This window comes from Vipera berus (assembly GCF_964194415.1).
Source record: "Vipera berus genome assembly, chromosome: 3".
Lineage (NCBI taxonomy): Eukaryota > Metazoa > Chordata > Lepidosauria > Squamata > Viperidae > Vipera > Vipera berus.
In genome coordinates, this window is record NC_138204.1 from 124,594,159 (window position 1) to 124,613,028 (window position 18,870).

The 18,870-nt window shown below is 36.2% G+C and overlaps 1 protein-coding gene across 3 annotated transcripts; it reads left to right on the forward strand.

Annotated features, from left to right (window-relative positions):
* On the forward strand, positions 1 to 6,361 carry ATPSCKMT (ATP synthase c subunit lysine N-methyltransferase). 3 transcript variants are annotated; one of them, XM_081323698.1, is made up of 6 exons: positions 1 to 97; positions 1,350 to 1,648; positions 2,804 to 2,941; positions 3,507 to 3,557; positions 5,268 to 5,507; positions 5,922 to 6,361. In XM_081323698.1, the coding sequence occupies exons 2-5, from the start codon at positions 1,364 to 1,366 to the stop codon at positions 5,466 to 5,468; spliced, it is 675 nt and encodes a 224-aa protein (XP_081179824.1). In that variant the 5' UTR covers positions 1 to 97; positions 1,350 to 1,363; the 3' UTR covers positions 5,469 to 5,507; positions 5,922 to 6,361. The 3 variants fall into 3 exon arrangements, with proteins under 3 accessions (XP_081179824.1, XP_081179822.1, XP_081179823.1); XM_081323696.1 differs by having other exon boundaries at positions 5,268 to 6,361; XM_081323697.1 differs by lacking the exon at positions 1 to 97 and adding an exon at positions 706 to 850 and having other exon boundaries at positions 5,268 to 6,361.
* The last annotated feature ends 12,509 nt before the right edge of the window (positions 6,362 to 18,870 follow it).

The following is an 18,870-nucleotide window of genomic DNA, read 5'->3' on the forward strand; positions in this document are numbered from 1 at the left end:
GCCTACCCCTGCGCTAGGTAGAAGCAGGCTTTCGGAGGGGGCAGGTCCTTCTACGTCACTGTGTCCCGAAGTGGTGTGGCCAAGAGCGAAAGGGAAGGTAGGGAGCAATTTCGTGGTTCTTTCTTGCTTGCTTGCTTCACTGTCCGAATATTTAGAATTGCGGATTAATAATTTACCCTCTCATTTCCCCCCCCTCACTACTGTATTTTGTCCCCCGTAAGCCAATGAGAACTTTCTTTTTTCTGTCACCAGTACTGTATCGGGCATTTTTTGCTTATTCTGATGGAATTGATTGTGTGCCATCAAGTCGGTGTCGACGATTCCTAGCGATCACCTACATACTTTTTTTCATGATGATCTCTCCTTAACCTGATCCCTCAGCTCTTCCAGTCGCGCCCCATCACCACTTTCATTGAGTCTGTACAAAATATTAAATATGCAACATTGAATTGAAACCTCAAATCATTTATAAGAGATTTTTTTTAAAAAAAAAAAAACCCGCACATGTTCCTATCTATCTTTGCTGCTTCTAATTCAGAGGAAGCTGTTAAAATAAGATAATTTGCTTTAGCTTTTGTCTTTCTTTAACCAACTTCGCTCTAAAAACTATTATTGTTTTTGTTTTATTATTTAATGTGTATTAGTTTTAATGTTTGTAAGCTTCCCAGAGTCAAGAGACAGGTGGCACATAAATAAGTAAATACATGCATACATACATGTATACATACATAAATAAGTAAATACATGCAGCCGCCCTGAGTCTTCGGAGAAGGGCGGGATATAAATGGAATTAAAATAAAATAAATAAAATACTACATACAACTGACATCTTGAAATGTTTTGGAAGAAGGTAATGGCCAAACACTTCCATTATGTTGTCAAAAACAACAACAATATGTCATTATTCAGCCAAAGTAACACTTTTTATTTATTTGGAGCCAGTTTGGTCTCGTGGTTAAGGAAGCAGGATATTGTGAGCTCAAGTTCTGCCTTACCAGCTGGGGGACTGCTGGTCACTGTCTCAGTCCAATTCACCTCATAGATTTGTTCTGGGGAAAATAGGAAAAAGTTGTGTTAGATATGTGTAAATTAACTATGGCTTTACAGAGGGATTATATTTAATGGTAAATTTTTCAGTTGGCCCTGATTGCTACAGTAAATGAATTCTTGTTCATTCACCTCTCAATATTATTAGCTAAGGAAAAAAATGGTGAGATTATGTGCCTGGATGCTGTTAGAAACCAAGAAATGAAAACCCAAGTAAAGGTTTTTTTGTTTAAATCAGGGACATAAATGTATAAATACCATCTATATTTTGTCAGACTAAACATACTACTTTCCTTTTCTAGGTTTTTTATCTGTTATGTCAAAAATACTTGCTGAAGGCAGTGCAACTCAAGAAGTTACACTTTTGACCATTGCTGATGAAGACTCTAGCAAAAGGACTTGGGGTGTTTTGCTCCCTGGTATAATTGGTGGAACATTAGTAGCCTTATATTCTGTGGCCATTCCATTTATTGCTCCGGCATTGAGAAAGCATTGCCTGCCATTTGTGCCTGCAACTTCAAAGCAGATTGAAAATGTTCTAATCATGTTGAAAGGCAGAAAAGGAATACTAGTTGACATAGGAAGTGGTGACGGACGTATTGTAAGTTTAAATAAATTGTGTTTAATGAAATAGTCTTCAGTGAAGTGCATCTTGACGCACACCCCTTGTCTTAAAATACATTCTTACATCTTTCTCAGGATAAGGATGGAATTTAAAATCACACACACTACTTAATGAAGCAACCTGCTTTTGATTCAAGCATCCAGCTCAGTATTATTCAGAAAGTCTTTCTTAGAGTAGCTTTTTAAATGCTTTTAGCTGGTAATGTTAACAATTGTTCTGGAGCTCTTAAGGCATGAAAGGAAAGTACTGTAGCTCTCTCTTATAAAATAGATCAATAGAATTCCTGGATTATAGTATAAGATCTAGTAGTCTTCTGGGATGCATTCTTTTGGCCTCCCTTTCCTTCCACATTTCCTAGTCCATCATGCACTTGTAGTTATTTAGTGTGGATTATAATCTTAGAGCAAAATAAGGAAAGGGAAAAATGGGATCAAAATGGGAGAGCTACCACATCTGATTTGGCTGTAAAACAAGAATAGATGGGATCAAAAGAAGAAGCCTATTGGAGCTGTAACATTTAGTCTTCTTGTGCTATTACAAGCCTAAACAACTGCTCTGGGTTATGACCTGGCAATCCTGTTAGCCATGTGGGTTCAAATTTTTGTATTGTTTAATGCAGAAATATTCCATACATGAAGCGAAGAGGAGCTTCATGCAGACTAGTAGGTAGAATAACGGAGAGGGAATGGGTTAGTTTAATCGTTTTCTACAATCCTACTCTTATTTTCTTTGTAAGCCATTAGGGAAATTTCTTCCTTCATGACTACTGTGGAAAATAAGTAGGCTGGTTGGCAGAGGAGTTACAAGGCCTTTTTTAATTATTATTTAACCAGAAGCTTGTAAATCTGGATTTTGATGTTTTCCCCCCCCAACCATTGCAGTCAATAAAGAGTATTAGCTTCTCAGGAGACTAATAATTTTTTGCAGACTAATAATTTATACAGATTTATTAAGATTGCAGTAAGACTACAAAGTACAATAAATCTCTTACATTTTTGATGAAGAATCTGGCAAAGTTAGGGCAAATTGCTTAAGCCTGTTTATTTGGCTGTCATATATATGTACACACGCACACACCATTTTATAATAAAACAGTTTTTAAAAATTAAATGCTAATTCATCTTTACGCAGGTAATAGCAGCTGCAAAAGTTGGATTTAAAGCTGTGGGTTATGAATTAAATCCTTGGTTAGTATGGTATTCGAGGTACCGTGCCTGGAGAGAGGGAGTTCATCAAGATGTCAATTTTTACATTTCAGACTTATGGAAGGTATGCAAACGTAACAACCCAGGATGCAAATCATCAGCTGTCTAGAGAAAACAAATATCTTACTGTGGCTTTTAATAGGTTTAAAATGCTTCTTACGTCCATTAATATTTCTGCGGAGTAACTCAGTGGAATTACTGGGCTATATTTTAAAAACTGCTTCTCTTTCCCCATCCTTTTAATTCTATCTTAAGGTCACCTTATATGTACTATTTGTATAATAGATTGCAGTTATTTGCTCCATTAATAAATAAGGTAGAAGGATTTATTGCTTTATCATTGCCCTCCCCATACTAGAGCCTCCGTATCCCTTACCAGGGGATTCCACACCTGTCATCAGTATATGGAGGAAAGATTTGTTTGGTACAAATAAAGGATTTTGTCCTGATACTAGTGCCGAGTGCAGAAGGTTGTCCCTGAAAGCATAGGGGGAAAGGATCAAACCCACTTGATCTAGCCATCAGTTGTTGTTGTTTTTTTATCTGATTGGCTTCCCTGTGCGTGCATGTTCACGAATGAAAAGTGCATTTATATAAATTCTTAAATTTGACATTTTATTTCAAAACAGGTCAGTTTTTCACAGTATGCAAACATTGTCATTTTTGGAGTTCCTCAGATGGTAAGTTTCCATTATTTAACCACTAGACTTGTCTAATTAAGAGATTGTGGAATCTTTCAGAGTTTTATTAACGCATTTGATAGAAAACTGTTCATCTTCACAAACAATGAACAGTGGAATCTATTTCTTTTTTATATGTAGTAATTTTATTAAAGATTACTATTTACAACAGTCAAATAGTAATTTTAGACTACTACAATGCTCTCTACATGGGGCTGCCCTTGAGGACCACTCGGAGGCTTCAGCTGGTGCAGAATGCGGCCGCGCGAGTTGTGATGGGAGTCTCCCGATACTCCCTTGTAACACCTCTCCTCCGCGAGCTGCATTGGCTTCCGGTTGCCCTCCGGGTAAGATTCAAGGTGCTGGTGATGACCTATAAAGCCCTAAATGGCATGGGTCCGGATTATCTTAGGGAGCACCTGCTGCCAGCATCAATTTCCCATCGTCCTGTGCGCTCCCACAGGGAGGGCCTCCTTAGGGTACCGCCGGTCAGTGACTGCCGGTGGGTGATCCCCAGGGGAAGGGCGTTCTCTGTGGGCGTGCCTGCCCTGTGGAACGATCTGCCTGTGGAATTCCGGACCGCCCCCGACCTTCTTTCGTTTCGCCGGGACCTAAAAACCTGGTTATTTGATTTATCTGGCCTGGACTGAGGGGTTTTAATTTTTAAACTTTAAAATTTTTAAACTTTGGGCTACTAATTGTTATTTAATCTTATTTTAATTCTATTTTAACTCTTATTTTGTCTTTTAACTTTACCCTGTAAACCGCCCTGAGTCCTTCGGGAATAGGGCGGTATATAAAACTAAATAAATAAATAAATAAATAAATAAATAAATACTAATACAATTGAAAGAAATAAAAACAGAAGGTGCCAAAAAAAGAAAAAAATAGAAAAGAAAGAAAAAAATAAGAATATAATAAAAAAGGAATATATAAAGAATGACTTTCCCCTTCACCATTACAAATATAAATAATTTTAGTAATTTATCACCTCTTAAACAACAAATGATCTCTTCCTATATTTGGTATCTATAAAAAAAATCAATAAAACCACTTCATTTCTGGGCTGATGACAGCAAAAATCCATTAGTTATCAGAGATGATAAAATAATTAACCCTGATTAAATAAACCAGGGTTATATTCCTTCCTTTTATTTCTAACAATCCTGATCTTTAATCCCTTCAAATAGTGTCTTAGAACTTGATTTCTTTTCGTGTGTTTTTTGTTCCTTCTTACAAAGTTAGCATGAAATCCTTTAATGGACTTCCTATGTCCAGATTCACATTCAGATGTTGGAAGTTACCTTTGGGAAAAAAAATGGTGTTTGAGATAATTGGCTGCAGTCTTAATGAGAGCAGCCTAAGCTTCCCGTTATGGATATGAGGAATCTTGAAAAGGAATAATGTATTTGCTTCATTCTTCATTTAATATTCCTAACAATTTATCATAAGCAACACATGTTATTTTTTCTGCTAATTTGGTGCAGTCAGGATTTTGCTGTCCTGTCCTGTCCTGTATAGCCAGCATCCATCCTTCACATTCAGGAGACCAATTATTTTTTAATTCTTGTACCCTTTTATTATACTTTCTTTGTAACCAACCATTTTACATTTATACAACTCCTCACTTGAATATATATTCCCAAATACTCCCTAATATGTATATTTTTCAGACTGTGTATCATGCATCTCTTCCACATTTCTTCACAGATGCTGCAGCTGGAGAAGAAGCTTGGAGATGAACTCCTGCAAGATGCCAGGGTCATTGCTTGCCGCTTTCCTTTTCCCCATTGGAGACCAAATCATAGTTTTGGTGAAGGCATTGACACGGTTTGGGCATATGATTCCAAATCATTTACAATGAAAAAGGAAGATGATACAGCTCTTGTCAAGGGCATTCCTTCCAGTTAGCCAAAACTCCAGAGATAAACACTATTTTAGCTTTTAATTGTGAGTGTGGATGTTTTACAGAACCTATTATTTCTTGTGGCTCTTGGGTTCATGGGCAAACATTTCAGAAGTTTCTGGAAATATTTTACGTGCAATGCAATGTAAGTGTTAAGCAATGGTTTTGTTAATGAAAAAACTAATGTATAGAAGTTCCCTCCAGATCTTTGGCTCAAAACCTTTGGATTCTGTGGGATAACGCTTGACATTTAAAATAAATTACAAAATTGTGATTTACCATTGTAAAATGCATTAGGATTTTAACCTAAATCCTTAGGTTAAAAACTGTTCTAATACAGTTAATTTTGAATCCTCAACTTTAATATTTTCAGTGCCTTCTGATTAAAGCTATACTATTCATCCTTATTCTTATCCTTATGAATAAGTCCCTTTATCCCTGTTTGCTCTTCATTTCAGTTATGTGTTGTTATGAGTCGAGGAACAAGATTTAAAATTGGCTGCCAGGATGCAGAGCCATAATGAGAAAATCTGTTTTATGAATTAAAGTCTCCTGGAGGGAGGGGCAGTGGAATCCTAGGTTAATGAAAAGCAGAAGAGAATATAAAAATAAATATTTTGTTAAATGAAGATGATTTTATTGATAATGTTGTGTTTTATTGAAGTTGTTTAGATATACCCAGTGTCATTGCATTTTTAGATAGAAAAATAGCAGAAGCCAGACGATGGATAAAAAAGAGTGGGGGACAGATTTGCATGGGAGATCAGAAGTTTAAGCAAAAGCATTACAGTTTCCACGGAAAAGGGTCAAGTAAGAATTAAGTAGACTTTGGCTCTAAGTATCTGTCCAAGTTTGGCAATGGCCAAAAAGGCCTATTTCCTAATGTTATTCAGCTAAAAAAAAACCACTAAAATTATAGGCAGTCCATACAGAAACAGGATTACTATTTGGGCACAAGATATTGTGGATATACAGATAGTACAAGTAGTCTTTAAATCTTAGGGAACACTTTTCCTTTTTTAAAGGACAATATTTAATAGCATGGAAGGGGTAGGTACAAAACATTTTGTGGATTTGTAGGCTAATGATGCAAAGCCTGGGTCGCCTCTCTTTTTAAAGGGAATTTTGAGAATACAATAGCCTTTTTTGTACATTATGTTGTTTTTTATTTTATGGTTGCACAATCAGCCAGATGTTTAGACTGATTTAGCATTTATATCCACCTACTAAGTCCTTTCAATAATATAATATACACAAAAATATAAAATCACAGCTGCCAGTTCTTTATTTGGTTTGGCTTTCATATGCACTGAGTTCTTCCCAAGAATCTAGAATGTTCTAATGTATCAGTGTAGTATATGTACAGATCCAGTGTGACTTTTATGATTGACAGATGGAAATTTTGTCAATGTGCTGATTTTCTGAGTGTCAACCAGGATTTTTTTTGTATGTATTTTCATCTCAATATGGCAGGAGAAAAGGTTTTGTAGGGCTGCACACGGCTAAGGGGCTAACATGGAAATGCTGTGAGAATTAGAGAAGAATAGCCTTCAGGGATGAAATAGCAGATTTGTTTTATGAGTATAATTGCACTTTTTGCTACCATCAGGTTCTCAAGTAGTATGATGGGAAGGGGAAAAGTGTCTATTAAAAGGAACTCATTGGAAGAAGATAAAGAAATATCTACTTGTACTGAAGTGAAAAGCTTCTAAAAAGATTAATAGTGGCATACAGTAACTAGGTGTGCAAGATGCCTTACTACTACAGTCATGTTGGGAGTGCTAAAGTGCTGATCTTGTGGCACCTTACCTACCAGGTACTTTTATAAAAAGTTATTGGATAGATTTCTCCTTCCTCATTATCATCAATTGGAAAGAGCAAAAACAGCAAATTCATGTCCTCAATCTTTTGAGGTGACCCAGAAAGACATGCTGTTAATGGTACTGAATGCCATTATCTGAATGCCAGATCTAGGAGAGGCATGTTTCCCCTATCCAATCATCTAGCGGGCACAACAAAGACAGCATCCATCAAATGTTTAGTCATATGCAGACATGTCAAACACAAGGCCCGGGGGCCAGATCTGGCCCACGAAGTGGTTTCATGCGGCCCGCGAAGCCATCCTGGAAACAGTGAGGGAACGGCCCCCTCTGCCTTGGCCCTGGCCCTGGCCCAGAGACCCACCTTCTGCCAGAGACCCTCAGATCTGTCCCACTCCTGCCCAGGCCCCCATAGGCACCCTTGATGCGAACAATGTAGAGCTGGCCATGCCCACCCAGTAGGCCATACGCACTCTAGCCATGCCCACCCAGTAGGCCACGCCCACCCTGGCCATACCCACCCGGCCCCCTGAGGGTAACTGCAATGCTGATGCGGCCCTCAATGAAATTGAATTTGACATCCCTGGTCATATACATCCTCTAGAGGGCATTGCACAAGCTTTTCTACAAGCATTTCCACAAATTTCCTCAGAAATACCAGTCGAAGGTTAAACACTGGGTGATATGATGTCTACTTTTAGGCTAGGGATGTATTTGCATACTTTCTCCTCCACTTAACCCAACTCACTGAGGGTGCTGTACTGGGAGCTGTTACTCCACTACTTGGGAACACCCTTCTGGGTTTCCCTTATTTGGTAGCCCAAGCATATCAGTTGGCTCCTCCCATCCCCAAGCTGGCTCCCCCCATCCCCCAGCTGTCTCTATGGTTCAAGTTCTTGGACGAGGATCTAGGACAGGGGTAGGCAACCTTAGCTCTTTTATGACTCGTGGACTCCAACTCCCAGAATTCCTGAGCCAGCATGGCTCAGCTTGGAAACCTCTCCCTTTCTCCTCAGCATGGCTGGCTCAGGAATTCTGGGAGTTGGAGTCCACGAGTCATAAAAGAGCCAAGGTTGCCTATCCCTGATCTAGGAGACTCAAGTTCAAGTCACCCTGAAATCACAGAAACGCAGTGGATGACTTGGGAACAGTCATTCTCCCACAACCTAACTTATTCCACAGAGAAATTGTGGAGAAAACTAGGAGGAGAGAGCTCCTATATTTGCTGCTTTGAGCCCCTGGAGGAAATTAGGATATAAATCCAAGAAAACAAGTGAAGTTACATATGGATACTGTATAAGGTGCTGGTCACCATGGCTCAAAAGTAATCTTGTAGAAATTTGCAAGTATGTACAAAAAAGCCATTAAAATAATTAGGTAAAGCAGAAAAGGTCGCAAACAGGACTTCAATCTGCTTGAAGAGAAGGCAGACAAGGATAATATATAAAATCATTAATGCTGTTGAAGTTGTTCTTTGGTGCGATATTAGAACTGTGGATAATCTCTTGAACGTAATTGCAAAGTGCACCAAGAGTTATAAGAACGTGGGTCATACTTTTTAAACTATAGAAGTTCTTGCCATTGGCTGTAGAGATGGCTATCCATTTAAATATTAAAAGAAGGTAAATTGATGGATGATTGAACTAGTGATTTTATTATTGTCTATATATTGCTGAATGACAGGCAATATATTTAAAATATCAGCAATTCAGAACAGAAGCATACTTGAAAGAGAGGTAACATCTATCAGACCCAAGCTTGTCAGGCTCTTGAATATTTGGCCAATGTGGAACGTAGAATATCAGCCTAGATTCTATACTAACATGCCAAGTTTTTAAGGCAAAAACAAGGTTTTTTTAACAGAATAATAAAAATATGGTTATACTTTAAACTTGTATTTAATTAAGGAGAGACTGTTTTAAAATCAAAACTGAACATTTTTGAAAAGTGTTTTGCACTTGGAGAAGCAGATCCGCTCAATTCATGTATCTTGTGTGATTTTGCCACGAATGAGGTAGCTTGTATATACATTAAATATCAATCACTCTGTTCTCTTTTGGGGTAAGCTATATTATGTAGAATGCAGAAAAGGAGTAAAAATAGTAAAGACATTAAATTATAAAAAGAAAAGGAAACATAGCTAAAATTAGTTTGCCCAAACATTTGTGATATCTCTCTACACTACTGTAAGCTTTCAATCCATCTTTGCTTCCACCAAACCACACACTATAATTTTTCATCTTTTTCTTGTGTTTTTTCTTTTATACTATGCACTGGAATTTGATGTTATAGCACATAGCATGATTTATAGCAATCAGCCCAACAAAGCACTACAGATAGGCATTGCTGATCACCTACTAAGAACTTCAGAGACAGTCACCAAGAATCCCGCAGATGATGTTACTGCCTTCAATGTTATCATCTGCTTACATGACCAACCATACTTTGGCAAAGAAATACATGACAAACTTGAAGAATTGATGCTACTGCTGGCTGTTCACTCCCTCATCCGCTCATCACATTTCTCTGTGAAAAGTAACTGATCACCAGAGGACCAGTAAATAAATAGACTGAGATTGTTCTACCTGAAGATCTGCATAAATAGGATTTGAATTGGGTCTATCTTTAATTGTTCCACCTCGTCTAGAAATTTGGTGTAGATCTTTTTCAAAGTTACTGCCTTGTCAATGGATGGAATCTTCTAAATATTTTCAATCCCAGTTAGAGCTAAGCAGAAATTCAGCTTTCACACACACAATACTGTATTTATGAAGATGCCAACTACAACAAAACTTTCAGAATATTTGCAGTCCAGATTTGTGACGGAAGGAAATGTTAAATGATGGTGGTGATGGTTTTGTTCAGAGTAACATTTCCTAACAGCTCAAAGGACAAATTTTTTTAACAGAAGATAAGGAGAGAGAACACCCTGGAAATACAGAACTTAGAAAGTCAAACACTGTATAAAACCACAGAGAAGCAACAAAAGCTGAGAAATGGCATGAGGTTATACCTTAATTTGAATCACCCAGTCCATTCTTTGACTTATCAGTTTTCTATAGCAAGAATGGCCCTATACTGTACATTTATAACTATAATCATCAAAAATCAGATAAATTGATTTTCCATGTAACCCTTTCTCATGAGAAATGTTTTTCCCCACTTCTTTTTATAAAAGGTACAAGAGAGTTTATAAAAGAGAGGGTGTTAGAGGAAAATAAACTTCCTGTTGCCAAGGTAACCAAGCTCCACTCCCTCCAAGATCCTCTTGCCAGATAAAAAAATTCTATGTTGCTTCCATATTCAACTACTGTAAATTATGTATAATTATGTCAAGAGTCAAGGCAAAAGCCTTTCTGTGTGGCATAGGCAGACAATGAAACAACCAGCTTAGCGAAGGGCCCCAGTGTCCTCAGCAGGAACCATAGCTGAATTGTTCCATAGAATCATAATTTTAATTATATGACTCCTGTTGACTGGAGATGACACAATGCAAAAGAAAACCCTAAAAATTCCAACAAAACAGCAGCATCTTGGCATTGTAACCCAGGCTGAAAGAAAGTCTGGCAGTTTCTCTCTTCTCTTGACTCACTTGCGCTTATTTTGTGTGCATATAATATATAAAATTATAGGCATTCATATATAATTAACTTGTAGCCTGCAGGCATGGCTTACTTTATTTTGGACAGCACCTAAGCTGGGCATAGCAAACACATTCCCCCCCCCCACATACCTCTTAGAAAAATGACTTGGTTTACTAATGCTAGGAAATAAAGTCTTGGCTAATATATAACCATGTTCATTAGCAGGTGCTATAGTACTCTACAAATCTTTCAAAAGAAATTGTTTTTTGAATGACTAGGTCCCTGGGGGTATATGATTTCAGCTTGGCAGCGTGATTAATAGTTGCACTAACATTAACAGTTGCAATCGTTTATTATGTTTGCTTGACAATCTTTGTGAATTTTTTAAACTTCACAGAATGTATCATAGCCACACAATTTGATTTAAAATGGAGAACGGTGATCACTCTGGATGGGCTGTGCTCTCAAAAACAACAGAAAGAGTCAGCTGCAGAGGGATGAACTGTATTTTTCTTTGAAGGGTTGCACCTGTTCTTCTCGTCCTCCAGGAATTTCCTAAAAGGCCCAAATCTCAGAGGAGCTGGTTGTATTCTTTGCTCCTTAAGTGATAAAGAGTTTCAACAAAAGCTTCATAGTGCAATGAGAAAATGCTGGATGCCCACGAATGGATAGATTGGGAACAAAAAGGGACTTATATATAGGAGCATCCCATAAAATGTTACTCTTTCCAACCATAGGCACTTCTCCTTATTCTTTCTTTCTTCTTATGGTACATATTGATCATAGACATTCCACCCAGTAAGTCAAATATACTTGTATGGCATGATGTATGAATATGCTCTAAAAAGGATGTTACAGTCCTACTATTATAGATTGGCATATGTGAGGTCTGTATGTGTGGATTTTAAAAGAGTCAAGATGGCGGCTGAGAGAACACGAGTCAAGATGGTGGCTGAGAGCGCCCTCTTTTATACGCATCATCCATGCCACACATGTAAAAAAAGGGATGAAGTCTCAATTGCACAACTGTGGTCAGCATCTTGTTTTTACTCTCTCACAGCCCCCAACCCCGAATGAGCAGTTTTCTTTACTGATTACCTGTATTCTCATTTTATTTGTATCCCAGCTAATTTAAATTTGCACGTCTAAAGTAATTGTTGCTGTTAGTGTTTAATAAACAAGACACACTTTCATGTATTTGGAAATGAACCTAATCTTAAATAGCACAACATTCTCTAGGTCTTTATGCCGCTAATATCTCAAAAATGCATTGAATAAAAAATACTGTCAGACACCTCAGAGGAATCTTCTAATGTTTCAAAGTACATTTGCTAAACATATTCAGACCAGATCAATGCTATTTTATTACAGGAAATTAAGAATGAGAAATTGTCTGCATGTCAAGGAGCCTCGAACAGTTAAAAACTTGGAAGTTTAAATTGTAATGGGCAGAGTACAATGTGTTCACTTCAATTACAGATCCTTAAGGTATAATTAGGGGGAGATCTCACTGCCTTTCTCTCCACCCAGACAGGATCACATTGTAGGAAGCAGCCGGCCCTTGCTAGGTGGGCTAACAAGGACATGAGAGGATCCTCAAGGACTTAAGTTATGTGCCAGTTTTCTTCTTCCTTATATTGGAGACAGCTAGCAGGGCATGTGCATAATTACAGATTTTATTATTTTCATTTTAAAACTATATTATATATTTCTGTAACAGAATGGTGCCATGGCTGAAGCAAGTCACCTATGGGAAAGAGAGAAGAACTGTAAAATAAATTTGGGGGAAACAATGAGGCTTAGTTCTGAGTGGATGAGTAGGGCTGAATGGTTAGGTTGCTTTATAAAATATTCAGGTTTAATGAGAAGTTATAGGATCTCATGGAAACAAGGAGCCAAGCAAATCCTTTGGAGACGTGTCAGAGATAGGAAGAGAATATGAAGGAAATATAATAAAAGCCCCAATTAAAAAATATAAAACCACTGGATGAATATTTCTTCTTTGACAGAGGTTTTCTAGTAATCTTTGATTCATCGGCTTATTCATAGTCTTATTTCTCCTTGTTGTATATGTAGGCCACTAGGTTAGCTAAAAGCAGAAAAACCTTGATCAAACCAAAATCATTTTCTGCCAAAGAACCACAAATGCGTTACTTTGTACTTAGCATAAAGATAGTCTGTTCTTATTGACTCCCATCAATGGCTCCTTTCGATATATTTGTATTAAAGTTTTACAAAACACATAAAAGCTAACACAAACTAATAAAAAGCAGAAAGAAGCAAGGAAAAAGAAAAACAAAAGTACAAAAATAAAAAAATAGAAGCTTCCTTTTTTTCTTTGCAGCAAATACGTGTATTTTTACATTTTCTCTTACTCTATGATTGTAAAAAAACACCCTAATTTTTTTTCTATTATTCATTTTTTTTCTAATCATTAAATACTGCAAGTCATAAGTGCATTTCAGGTTTTGCCCAAAAACGCCTTTATACCCATTAGCAAATGAAGTATTCCATAGGTAAGAAATTATAAGTAAACATAAATAATTAACCTACAGAAAAATATTAGAATTTTCTCAAGGGTATTGTAAAATGAAATCAAGTGAAGATTTGATAACAGAAAGATATCCTTGCATGATAAAATGACCTAAAACTTTCAACTATTGAACCAATGGGAAAATATCTGGTTAAAAGGATTGAAATTTACATTATGTTCTAGCCTTAAAGAGGCTAGAACAAGATGTTGTATCCTTGGTATTTGTCATCAGAGAAATTGTCTAGAATGTATAAAGGTACTTTGAATCTTTGCTGGAAATGTGAACAACCTGAAGGGACATTTTTATCATTTTGGATACAAATGCATTAATTCAGAAGATTTTTTATGTATATTTTATTAATTTTTTACAGTAGCAATCTTTAGTATTTAATAAGCAACACATTGTCTGATTTTATATGTTTAACATTAATAGCAATACAATTTCCATTCCTACCCTTTATTCTGTTTTTCTAACCATTTATAAAAAAATTACCCATGTTTGAAAGTATTCTGAATCTTGCTTCCCCTTCATTTTCAATGTGAGCCTATCCATTTCTGCACAGTCCAAAATTTTCTTAATTATGTCTTCTTCAGATGGTATTCTTCATTTTTTCAGTATTGAGCAAATATAATTCTCACTGCTGTTAATATATGTAATATTAAGTATATACATTTCTTATCATAACTTTCTGAAATTATGCCTGAAAGAAACAATTCCGGTTTATAGTCTACATGTACTCCTATTAATGCCCTGTTCTTCCAATTCTTGTTTAGTTTGTAGTTTCCCATCAGTATTCCAAATATCTTTATAAGTCACAAGTTTCTCATAATTAATTATGTTTGGGTGTACAAATGTCTCCATTGACGAAATCCATCCTGGTATTTTCATGTAAGTTCTTGATTTTACCTTTTCCCATGTCAAAAGCAGTCCATTTCTTACATAGTGTAAGTATGTAAGTATTTGTGAATTTTGTTCTTCCCATACCATAGGAAAGCATGCCATCCAAGTTGTAGATCATGCTCTTCTAGTTGTCTTTTATTTCTAAGAGTTATCCATTGTTTTAACCATGTTAGTGTGGCTGCTTGATAGTACAAGACCCAGTCTGGTATGCCAAAGCCTCCATTTTCTTCTTGTAACATTTTCAGTCTGATTCTAGCTTTTCCCCCATGCCAGGTAAATTTCAATGTCAATGTATTTAATTCAACAAAAAAATTGTCAATTTTTATTGGTATTGTTTGAAATAAAAAGAGTAGTTTTGGTAGAATGTTCATTTTCACTATTGTTCCCAGTATTGATAGTTGTAGATTTTTCCATTTTTCCAAGTCTAGTTTTATTTGTTTTAATAATTTTACCTAATCATCTTTTATCTTGCTGTTAAATATATCTCCAAGTATTTAACTTTCTTAACTACTTGAAGGTCTATTTTTACTAATAGTTGTTTTTTTAATCTGTGAGGTTTTTAGCAATGTTGTTGTTAGTTGCGAAGTCGTGTCCGACCCATCGCAACCCTATGGACAATGTTCCTCCAGGCCTCCAGCAATAACTTTAGCCTTTTCTCTATTGATTTTCAGTCCTGCTACTTCTCCAAATTCTTCAATCTTTGCTAATAATTTAGGACTTGTCTCTAACAGATCCTCTAATATAAATACCAGGTTATTTACAAATGTTTGTAGTTTGTATTTTTCATCTTTTATCTCCATTCCTTTAATTTCTGGATCCTGTCTAACATTCCTGTTCAACACTTCCAGAGTTAAAATAAATAATAGTGGGGATAATGGACATCCTTGTCTTGTGCCTTTTTTAATATTGAAACTCTCCGTGAAATCTCCCTTCACAATTATTTTAGCCATTTGTCTATGATAGTTTGAATTATATTCATAAATTTTTCTCCAAAATCCATACAGTTTAGTTGTTGAACCATAAATTGCCAATTGACATTGTCAAAGGCTTTCTGTGCATCTAAAGAAAATCAAAGCTATCTGTTTCCCTGGGTGCCTTTCATAATATTGTTATTATAAATTGTTATTTATTTGTCTCTGGTAAAAATTCATTTTGGTCTGAATGTATAAATTCAATCAAGTATCTCTTTAATCTTTCTGCTATTATTGAAGCAGATTTTATAATCCACATTTAGTAGAGACATTGCTCTGTAGTTCTTTATCAGGGTCAAGTCTGTATCTTTTTTGGGTATTAGCGTAATATTGGCATCTATCCACGTATTTGGTAATTTGGCTTTTAGTAATTACACACTTATTGCATTATACACTTATTGCATTGGTAAAATTAATGTATCTTGTAAACATTTGTAAAATTCTGCTGGTAGCCCAACTGGGCCTGGTGTCTTATCATTATTATTTTTTTTTGTCTTTTTATAGCTTCTGTCAACTCCATCACTGTTATTTTTCCATTTAGCACGTTTTTGAAATTCTCTGTGATTTTTGATAGCTTAGCATTTTCTAAGTATTGCCTTATTTTTTCCTGAGGAATTTCTTCTGTATTATAAAGTGTTCCATAAAATTCTTTAATTATTTTTACTGCATCATTTTGGCATTGTAGATCATCTCTCACATGTTGTAGTTTATCAATTTCTTCTCTTTCTTTTTTCAGCTTATTAGCATTTTCAAAAAAAGGTTTGTTTTGCTCTTTTAATTTGTTGAGCCATTTCTTCAGCTTCTATTAGATTTAATTTATGTTTTATTATCTCCATTTGTTTTTTAAGAGTATTTTTGGTGTGGATCTAATTCTAGTTTTGTGAGTTCTTCTTTAAGCTTAGTTTGTTATTGTTTTTTGTCTTTCATCTTTTTCAACATATAGGTTTTGCTTTAGCAGTATCCCAAACATTTTGGAGTGCTGTATCTTCTTTCTTATTTTCTTTGAAGAAAAATTCCATTTCCTTTACAGCTTTTTGTATGAATACTTTCTCTTTCAATAAGAATTGGTTTAAAGTCCATCTTGTTTTTTTTCTTTGTTCCTCTCCAAGTCATCTTTATTGGGTTATGGTCTGCCCATATGTTGGTTTCTATCTTGATTTCTTGTATATCTCTTCTTAATTCAGGGGATATCCATATCATGTCAATTCTAGACCATGATTTGTGGCTGTTTGAATAAAATGTATATTGGGATTTCTTAGGATTTATTTCTCTCCATATATCCTGTATACAAATTTCTTCTGCCATTCTGAAAAAAAGTCTTAGGCCAGGGGTGTCAAACTGCTGGCCCGCGGGCTGGATGCATTGCCGGCAATGGCAAAACAGTCACAAGTTTGACATGTCTGTCTTAGGCAAAATGTTCCTTCCTTTTCTCCCATTTTACTACTCCTGTAATCTAAGTTTCCATCTAGAATTGCAATAAAATCTCCTACTAAACTAATATTTTGGTACTCCATTTCCACTATTTTCTTGTGTAATCTTTGGTAGAATTCTCCCTTTTTGTTATTTGGTGCATAAATTCTACCATCAATGTCTGTTTTTGATTTATTGTTATTTCTACCATTTGTATTCTTCCTTCTTCATCTGAGTAGATTTGTTTAGCATTCATTGTTTCTTTGATATATAAAGCTACTCCTCTTTTGTTGTGCTAATGAGAAATAAAGTTTCCCAATTTTCAGGGACTCCAGAAATTTTAATATTTTCTTTTAATATGTGTTTCTCATAGGCAAACTATATCCATTTTTAATTTTTGTAATCATGTAAAAGGTTTTTTCCTCTTTACGGGAGAATTGAGTCCATTTATATTTATTGAGAGTATCCCATTGTCCTTTGCCATCTTTTTCAATTATATTTAGGATTTATTCTCCAAGTTGTTCTAGTTTGTATGTGTTCTTTCCGTTTAGCCCCTTCTTCTTGGTTTATGGTTTCTATTTCTTCCACTTCTCTTTGTTTGGCCACTCCTTCTAATGCTGTCTCTTCCCATTTTCTAAATTCCCCTTCCGGTTGAAGTTCTGAGTTTCCTTCTTCGAGAAAAACTCTATCTGTCATAAAATTCCACTGCTTTGAAGATAGAATCCAATCTGTATCTTTTTTGTATCCCAATTGATTAGTATCCCTTCCGGTATCAGCCATCTAAAGGTCACTCCTTTCTTAATTAGTTTTTTGGTCAAAAATTGATAATCTCTTCATGAATCCCTTATCCTCCTGAGTATCTGCTTCAGCACCACAATTTCTTTTCCCTTATATTGCAGTGGATCATCTCTCACTCTTCTCAATATTTCATCTCTTATTGATCTTTTCACAAATCTGACATGGATCTCTCTGGGGACTTTGTTTCTTCTTGCGTAGCTTGAGTTAACTTTAAATATTTGATCTATTTCTCCTTCCATTTCTTGTTTCCCCACTTCCAGAACACCAGCCAGCAGTTCTAACATCAGGTCAGTGAGGTCCTCCTCCTTGTCTTCCATTATGTTCTGGAATCTAAAGAAACATGATGCCTTTTCCATTTCTAGAACTACTACTGAATCCTCTAGTTCTTTACTTGTCTGCATCAGTCTTTGGTTTTCATCTTTTATTTTTTCCATCTTTTGATCGGTTTCTGCTGATTTGTCTTCAATTGTCTGGATCCTTTGCTCATTATTTTCGATCTTCTGTTGGAAGTTTTCCATTTGGGATTTCAAATCATGAATTTCTTCCTTCACTTTGTCAAAGGTATCTTTTGTTTCTTCATGGTTTCTCTTTGTATTTTCTTTAAGTGATGTAATTGCCTCCTGAATGCATAGTAATGTAGTTTGCATATCCTTCTGAAAGGTATTGTTTTTTTCTTGCTGTGGCATTGCATCAATTGATTTCTGATACACAGTGCTGGGGGTAGTAGAAGATGGAGCCGAGGATGGTTTTTTGCTAGCTTTAGCTAAATTTGAGACACTCATTTTTATTCCCATCCTCTCAAGCTTTTTCAATTCTAGTATTCTAGTATTCAATTCTAGTTTTGAGTCGCCGCTATTTCTAGTGGGAGTGGTGTCAGAAGGAAAAAAAACCCTCCACCTTCTTGCTTCTGGGAGTGTTGCTTTTGGGATTTTTGGAGAGAAGGTTTTTACAGTTATAGAGCAGGAGAGTTAGTCTCACCCAGTTCCAGACGCGATTCTTTTCTGCTTGCTCATCCTTTTTCCCCCGGCTGTCAACAGCTTCCAGCTGTCTGCTTGCTTGCAGGAAGTCTTTCACCTGTTGGTTTGGAAGCCTTCCTCAGATCCAGTGGTTTGGCTGCTGCCTTACCACAATCAACAAGGGTCTTCTCCTTCCTTTTTGTCGCCTCTCCAGGGTGACTTTAGGTCCTTTTCAAACCCCGAGCAGAGCAAAATCGGACGTGGGAGGCAGAGCCCTGCTTCCCTACGCCCATCTCACTGTGACGTGAAACCAGAAGTCCTCTAATTCAGAAGGTTTTAAAGTTTATAGTGCAGTTGAAACCAGAAAGGAGTAATGGACAAAGAACTTGAAAAAAATCATGTAGATTTTTATATATGACAATTGCAGTGAGACT